The 8,977-nt window shown below is 32.4% G+C and overlaps 1 protein-coding gene across 1 annotated transcript; it reads left to right on the top strand.

The window, feature by feature from the left end:
• The first annotated feature begins 3,555 nt into the window (after window positions 1-3,555).
• Window positions 3,556-5,993, top strand: LOC107823026 (auxin-responsive protein IAA1). The gene is made up of 5 exons (XM_016649612.2): window positions 3,556-4,065; window positions 4,197-4,378; window positions 4,471-4,582; window positions 5,563-5,624; window positions 5,740-5,993. Exons 1-5 carry the CDS (start codon window positions 3,578-3,580, stop codon window positions 5,775-5,777), a joined length of 882 nt encoding a protein of 293 aa, XP_016505098.2. The 5' UTR covers window positions 3,556-3,577; the 3' UTR covers window positions 5,778-5,993.
• Window positions 5,994-8,977: the final 2,984 nt, after the last annotated feature.

Here is an 8,977-nt window from a genome sequence, read left to right as displayed (position 1 = left end):
TATTTTGATGAGGTAAGAGTGACATTTCACAATTGATGTTATGTGGGTATAAGGTTGGAATTTCACTGTTGTTGCGTGTGTTGGAATATTGTCTGGACGGAGCGATAAGGGCGGCTATAAGAGCGATAAGGGTGGCAATATGAGCGATAAGTGTGGCTATTAATATTGTCTGGGCGGAGCGATAAAGGTGGCTATAAGAGCCATAAGGGTGGCAATAGGAGTGATAAGGGTGGCTATTGTCAGGGACGATATGTGATGATATGAAGTTGTGGTGTTGGTGATTTTCATATGATATTGTGATTTTTTTGTGTTTATTTTTATACCTTGTACAAATTGTCTTATTGTTGGTAAATTGATAGTAATCTGATTTATGTTGAAATTGGGAGTCTGTAGCTATTGCCAGGTGGATTATAAAATGAAAAGTGGGCACGAGGTGCTGTGAGTAAATAATGAGGATATTAGCACGTGAATTGTCCGTGCAATTGTGATATGAAATGAGGGAACGAGTTACCGGGGAAATAATATGATTTAACGATAGGCACGAAGTACCATGGAAATATGAAAAATAGGCCGAGACCCGTGTTTACGAAAAATATAAAAGTGGGCTGAGACCCGTATAATTTATGATTTTGAAATGAGGTGTCACATGGTAACTTTTTGATTTGAAAGAATTATATTCAAAATATTTATTTAGAGGGATTTTTATTTATAAAGTATTATATGAAAGAATTATATTTGAAAGATAATTATTTGAGAAAAACTATATTGAAAGAGAGTTATTTGGAAGAATTATATGTGAAGGATATTTATTTGAAAAACTTGAATTAATTGTGCGTACATGTATTTATTAATTGTTGAGTAATATTTATGGTATTCTGCTGTCTTGCTGTGTATATCATTGGTTATTTTATTCTACCCTTATTGTTATGTGTTTCCTATTATTTTGTATATTATATTGCACATGCTATTAGACTAGTGAGTGTCTTGACTGTATCTCGTCTCTACTCCACTGAGGTTAGTATTGATACTTACTGGGTACCGATCGTGGTGTACTCATACTACACTTCTACACATCTTTGTGCAGAGCCAGATATTGGAGATATCGGACTTGAGTAGAGTTAAAGCGTGATCATAAGGATTCAAGGTAGAGCTGCTTGGTCGTCGCAGTCTCTTGGAGTCTTTTTCATTTTATTGTACTGTTAATTTGAAATCCAACAGTATTGTATATTCGGTCCTCGTGACCATTTCATGTATTCAGTTAAAGTTCGTGACTTAGTACTACCAGTCTTGGGAGGTTGTATGTTTATATTTGTTCCGCTGTTAGTTTTGATTACTTATTTAATTCAAAAAAAATGGCTTTAAAATGTAATTGAAATTGGCTTACTTAGTCTTAGAAACTAGGTGTCATCACGACGCGTGTGGTGGGATTTTGGGTTGTTGCACCTCTTTTTCTTCTCTTTTGTCTTCTTTATATGGGACATATCCCTAGTAAACCCTAATAGTACATGTGCGAAGAATATTTTTCAGAATATTCCCTCTATTATTCTATTCTAAAAAATAGCTGTTACAACTCTTTCCGCGGATTTCATACTCGACCATTGTAAGCGTCCTAACTCCGAGTTTCGCCATTTCCTGATTGAACTCGACTGATTCTTCCCTCAATACTTCCTTTCCATAAATGTTTCATGATAGATTTCGACCTATACAAGTTTATGAAGTAGAAATCATCATAACCTATTCGGAATCGGATTAGAAGCAAAGAAAAAGCATTCAAGTAGAAATTGTATTACGTACTAGAATTTTGCTATAATACCAATCTATCATGTGTGTACAAAATAGGAATATTAGAATATCTGCAAGTTTAACTTGAACTTTGTTGAATATACATATATAATTTAGATTTGGGTGAATGATACAGTTACTCGCAAAAATAAAACTATTTACCCTTACCTAACTATTTATTTTTCTATCCATCAAACTAATTACATTTTCTACCCATAGTAGTTTTTGTGGGGAATTTTCTCTTGTTTCTCCAATTTTTTTTTATTTCTATGCTTCTTTTATTTTTTTATTTTTTTCTTTATTTTCTCCTTTTCTTCTTATTTTTTTCTTTTTTCTCTTTTATTCATTTATTCTTGTCCCAATCGTATTATTGTTATTTTTACCATAACTTATTTCACACTCAAATTTGATTCCTTATTTTTTTTTCTTGTTCCTTTTCTAATTCCACGTGATTGCCATGCAAACCTTGATCTCCTTCCCTACAAATATCAGTACACACTCTATCATTAGCAGTAACACAACCAGTTATGGAGCAAGAAAACATAATCTACGACCGCCAAATCTCCATATATACTATTTAGAATATAAATGATAATAAAATATTAAAAAATATAATAAAAATATAAGTAACAAAAAAGACTTCTAGTACCATATGATACCATTATGGTATACATGTATACCAACAGAGTAAAATTGTAACGAAATAACTACAACCTCAACAAACCAATTTAAGCATTTCAAGTTTCAAGGTCCTTTAATAGTGAATTTTATTTTTATTATAATAAATCTCTGAAAAATTAAACTTGTGTAAGTAAAAAATATAATAACATATGATAATTTAAGCTAACAAAATGACAAGCTAAAAATACTTTATGATGCAATACTAGAAGCTAATAAAAATTAGAATAAAAATCTCAAAAAATCGTAAATTATATATTCATTCCGGTCCTCAATCTCAAGAAGCAATGAAAACTACAGAATTTTCAAACTTTTATTAATAAAAAATAGCTCTACGGAATTTTTTTATTTTAAAAAAGGAACAAAAAACTTCAAAGAAGGTGTTCAAATCTAATAACAATCACGCCACAAACTAATTAAAGGTCAGTTTGAGAAAGATTATTTGGACACCCAATCAAATAAAGGTAAAAGGGATAAGGAAAAACAGTTATGGGTAGTCGGGTAATATTTTTAGTTCAAATGTGTATAAATTGTAAAAAAGTTTTAGATGGGTAAACACGGGTAAATATTTTAGTTTTCTTAGGTAGTTAGCATAAATTGCTCTTTAGATTTTTGGACGACAAATTTAAATGAACTCATAGAATTGGTTTAAATCCATACGTTCATGTGCTGTAAGCATGTAACATTGAGACTTAGGGGTCGTTTGGTACGAGGTATAAGAAGGTATAGTGCTGGTATAAAAATTTAATACCATATTAATATATTGTTTGGTTAGCAAACCTGGTATAAGTTATCCCGAGATTATAATTAGTACCGGGATAACTTATATTTTATAGAGGGTGGGGTAATTAGTGTCGGGATAACTTATACCTTCTTGTTAGAAATTATGAAATTATCATTTTTAATATAACATACCAAACAGTAAATAAAAAATAATATTAGAATAACTAATCTCATCATAACTTATTCCGATATAAGCATTATTCAAACCAAACGATCCCTTAATATATAATTTCTACCCTACTATATTGCTATCACTAGAGATATAAGTTGTCAATATTTCTGCTGTGTAACAGTTGAGAGCCGACACAAGGCCCCAAGGTCGGAAGCAAACAAAATGAGAGATGCACGTTTTTCCATCATTCACTCCCTTACAACGTGGACAAATCCTAACCATTCACGTGTCAACAACAGAATGGTCAACATGACAGCCTCCGTCCACTTCCCCGAGAGCTTATATAGAGACCAAAACGCTAAACCATTAGCGTTGGTAATAATAAAAGCCCCATTTTTCAAGTACCAAAAGATCATATCAATTTCACCTAAAGAATCTAAAAACTTTTGTAGCCTACCAAAGTGGAAAGCCAAAAAAGAAATGTCACCTGAGAAATTCAAAGCAGCTAATGAGTTGCCGGAAACCGAAATCTCTGGCCTCTATTTCAAGGAAACTGAGCTCACCCTCAGCTTACCCGGCGAATCACGAAAGCAAATCTCCGGCACAAAACGTGGAATCTCCGACGCTATGGAATTAAGCCTAGGAAGTTCTACTTCTGAAGATCATCACTCTAAAAATGAAATCTCTACTGGAACTAAACCTCCAGCAAAGTAAGTCCTCTAAACTAAATTTTTAATTTCAATACTTACGCTTCTAGCATTGACAAAATTAAATAGGTTAAATAATTATTAACACCGTGTACTAGATTTTTGCGAAATTTAAATTGAATTTATGAAAATAGGGCACAAGTAGTGGGATGGCCACCTGTGAGATCATACAGGAAAAACATGATAGACAAGTGCAAGTACGTGAAAGTGGCAGTAGATGGAGCTCCTTACTTGAGAAAAGTAGATTTGGAGATCTACGACAGTTACCAAAAGCTGTTAAATGCTCTACAAAACATGTTTACTTGCCTAACTATCTGTAAGCACACAATTCCGTTTCCACTTTAATCTGTCGTTGTATTTATAATATTTGAATCATGATGTTAATTGTGAAATTAAATGGTAATTCAGGTAATTTTCAAAGCCAAAGTAAGCTTATGGACATTACAAATGGTGTGGAATATGTACCAACCTATGAAGATAAAGATGGAGACTGGATGCTTGTTGGAGATGTTCCTTGGAAGTATGTTAATTTTACCATCTCATTTCTCACAAAAAAAAATCATATAACTATAATTTTTTTCACTAAAGTCATATAACTTTATTTTTCACACAAAAATCATAAAACATTCACTAACTCGCACAAAAATCATAATGGTCGAAAAATAAAATTTTTGGTAGTATTTTCTTATTTTACGTTTTTTTTTTATTTTTTTATTTTCAGTCTAATAAATAATTACCCAATTAAAATAGAAGAAATATGAGTATGTTTTTAGCCGCTTCTAAAAATAATAGCCGATATATATATACACACACACATACATATAACATACATATTATATATATATTTTGGCTATCAAATGCAATTAGTTTCGGCCGATCAGTTACTTTTATATTTTTTCTTTAAAATAGAAATAACCCAACAGAACCTAACCCAATATCCATATATGTAAGTTAAAATAATACTAAAAGTGAATCCCCCCATAAAAAATTTAGTTTGCATGCATGAGATTCTGACAAAAAAAATAAAGAAATAAAATGTATAATTAGAGAGTACTTGAAATAAAAATGCTATTAATTTGAATAAAAATCTCGGAAAGAAAAATATAATACAGAAGTATCATATTTTTGAAGGATTTACTATTCACTTTTAGTATTATTTTAATTTTTATATATATGAGTATTGGGTTGGGGACTAGTTCGGGTTGAGTCATTCCTATTTTAATTGGGTAATTATTTATTAGACTGAAAATTAAAAAAAACGTGAAATAAGAAAGTACTACCGAAAAATTTATTTTTTTCGACAACTATTATTTTTGTATGAGTTAGTGAAAGTTTTATGATTTTTGTGTGAGAAAACAAAGTTATATGACTTTGGTGAAAAAAAAGTCATAGTTATATGACCATTTGTAAAATTTATCACGTGATCGTTCTTCTTAATTCTTAAATATGTTATTGCATAAGAGTTAAAAATGGAAACTTATATTCCTTTTCTTTTTCCAGAATGTTTGTTGATACTTGTAAGAGAATCAGGTTGATGAAGAGCTCGGAAGCCATTGGATTGGGTAATCTAATTAAATGTCTTTCTTCTTTAATAAATTCATTACTTCCTCCTATATAGAATAGTTTCTATGATTAAGCTATTGTACTAAAAATTGTTTTTGTTAATTGTTTGTGTAGCTCCGAGGACACCCGTGAAATGCTCGAGTACAAGCTAAACAAAGAAGCTCTTCTCATCCTTTAGTCCAAAGATAACTGCATGTACAGATATTCGAGGAAAATAGGACAAGTAATGCACGGATGTTAGGCAATTACTTAAATATATTTTGTACTATATATCGACACTTCCCCTGTCGAGAGAAGATAATTATTTTCATTATTACTGTATTTGGGCGTCTAATTATATATAGTAGTAGTACTTTATGTTGTCATAATTTGTAGATCTTATCATAGAATAAAGCCACGGTAAAAAAAAGAGAGAAAAAGAAACCTTTTGTAATCTGTTATGGTATGTGCAAAAATGATGAAATAGAATCAACATATCTACGTCCTTTAGAGAGCGACAGGGAAATGATATTTCCTTTGATCAATTGATTTCATTGATATGTTGAAACTCAAATATTGATATGACAATACGTGGAAAGTGAGCTCATATTTGCTAAGATCTTTGAGAATCATGACATTCCCTGCAAATTGCAATTGAGTGTAGACAAAGAGGAATAGAACACTCAAGGACGCATAAAATTTGTGTTATAATTTTATATTGCTGTAATAAACCATTAAACTTTTTGGAAAAACAAAACAGAAAATTAGTAATACTTGTTTAACGAAATAAATTCTGGAAAAACAGTATAGGAATAAATCGAGCCCACTGAATACACAGTGTGTCCTTAAGGAAATTATTCCCCTCAAGTACCCGAGGTGCTGGAATATATCCTCCCAGGATAGAACGATATAACTCACTGGAGTATTGGTACCAAAACGCCGGTGAACAGTGAGCCACTCGAAGGCTGCAAAACACACTGGAATTTTTGTACAGAAGAAGAAGAAGAAGCTCAGAAAATTTCGTAAGGAAAGATTTTGGGATTCAAACTCTATTTATAGAGTTGCTGGCATTGTTTCTGAAAAGGTTTGCAACCTTTCAAAAACAGCCATGGCTGTTGGAAAAGGGTTGTTTGAAATATTGCGGGAAAAATATATTTAAAATAATTCGGAAAAGAAAACGGGCCTGACCGAACCGGGTCGCGGGTCATGGGTTATTCCGGATTGAATTTTTTCGTTAATTATTTAATTAATTAATTAAATAATTGAAAGAAATTTTGTCCAAAAAGATTAATCAATCAATCTTTGACCGAAGCCGAAGCCGAAGCCGAAGTCGAGCGAGCGACGACGACGACGCGAGGCTTGCCTTCTTCTTAACTCTTTAAGAGCTAGAAAAAGAGCAATTATATATATACCCATCAAAAGCCTTTTCTTCCTCCGATATGGGACAATGTCCCTTTGCCAAGAGAAACTCAAATATTTCATTTTCCCTCCATTTCTCATTCACCCTCTTTAAGCTACACAAGCTTAAAATCCCAACAATTTGTTCAGCAAAATTAGCAGGCTTGGACATATTCTTTCAATTAAACTTCCTTCTCTTCTTTTTTGTGTAAAGAATATTAACAAAAGTAAAATAAAAAAAAAGGAATGCCGTTGAAAATTTTCAGGGATGAATAAGAAAAGTCTCTTTCTGCGACTAATAAAACTCCTTTCCCTTAGATTTATCAATTTTATGTGAATTTAAATACTCTTGTTCTTAATATTTTTATTATTTTTTAATATTTAACTAATTAATATTACATATAATTATAAATGTAAATGAAAATAAAAATGTTAAGATATCTTTGTTTCACAAGAGGATTCAGATGTGCTTGGTGAATATGATTTGTTGATGTTGGATATGCCATGAGCACCTTGAAAATATTTTTGAGTAGTTTGTTTTGAGTATTGACTTTTAATGAATGAAATATTGTCCTCCTTTTTTGTATTTTATTGTAATCTATTTGAACAATGTCACAATTATTATGTTTTGTAGAAGCTTTTTATCCAACAATGAGGGTGTTTGGATAGGCTTTTAAGTTACATTTTAGGTTAAAACTTAAATTTTTAAAAATATAAAAATAAATTTTAATGGGCTGGCCCGTGGGTGCTCGTGACTCACGTAGGACTGGACTGGACTTACCATTTTAAGGCCCATCGAAACAGTGGTCCGGCTCAACTCAACCTATCAAATTCCAAAGCTGGGCTAGGCTAGGATTGTCACGACCCAATATCCCCTCCGTGTGACGTCGTGACGGGACCTAATCTCTACAACTAGGTAAGCCTAATATTTTTCGGAATAATGAAATAAAAATATAAATTTAACCAACTATTCAAAAATACACAACAAATCCCAAAATCCGGAACATCATGAATCATAAACTACAGAAGAAAAAATCTATTGTCTTTATACATCAGAATCTAACAAGGAAAAATACAGAAGATAATGGACATGAGAAAGAGTAAAAGGGGACTCCGAGGTCTGCGGACGCGGCATATATACCTTGAAGTCTCCAAAGTTGTCCCGGCTCACTGATAGTGTTACTGATTAGGTGCACCTGGATCTGCACACGAAAAATATGTGTAGAGAGTAGCATGAGTACACCACAATCGATACCCAGTAAGTGTCAAGCCTAACCTCGGTCGAGTAGTGACGAGGTCAGGTCAGAGCTCCACTCGTAAATATATAAAGAAAATAATATAGAGTGTAATATCGCAATAAAAATAAAGGCTGAAATTTAATAACAATGAAATCATAGAAGGTAACAGCTCAATAAACAGAAACACAACAGGGGATCTCCCGAGATACCATCTCGTAGTCCCAAACGTAAAAGTGCAGGGGGATCTCCCGAAATACTGTTCCGTAGTCCCAAAATAAATATGCAGGGGGATCTCCCGGAATACCATTCCGTAGTCCCAGAATAAATGTGCAGGGGGATCTCCCGGAATACCGTTCCGTAGTCTCAAAATAAATGTGCATGGGGATCTCCAGAAATACCGTTCCGTAGTCCCAAAATAAATGTGCAGGGGGATCTCCCGAAATAACTTTCCGTAGTCCCAAAGTAAATATGCAGTGCAAATGATAGAAATACAACTACATCACGAATTTCTTACAATTTAGACTAAGTACGAGTTAGGGAAGAAGCAGAAAAAATTCATTAAGCATGCTGCACATAATTCACATAAACAATTAAGACACATAGACATGTTGTATTAGACTAAACATGATAGCTACACATATTGGAATAACTCAGTTAAGAATGAAAATAAATTAGTACTCATAAAAATAATATAACTCAAAATAACAGGAAAACATGTCGCTGCTCAGTAAGAAAAT

Source organism: Nicotiana tabacum, chromosome 4 (genome assembly GCF_000715075.1).
Source record: "Nicotiana tabacum cultivar K326 chromosome 4, ASM71507v2, whole genome shotgun sequence".
In the NCBI taxonomy this organism is placed as follows: domain Eukaryota; kingdom Viridiplantae; phylum Streptophyta; class Magnoliopsida; order Solanales; family Solanaceae; genus Nicotiana; species Nicotiana tabacum.
The sequence above is the reverse complement of the archived record's forward strand: the minus strand, read 5'-3'. Positions and strand labels throughout refer to the sequence as shown.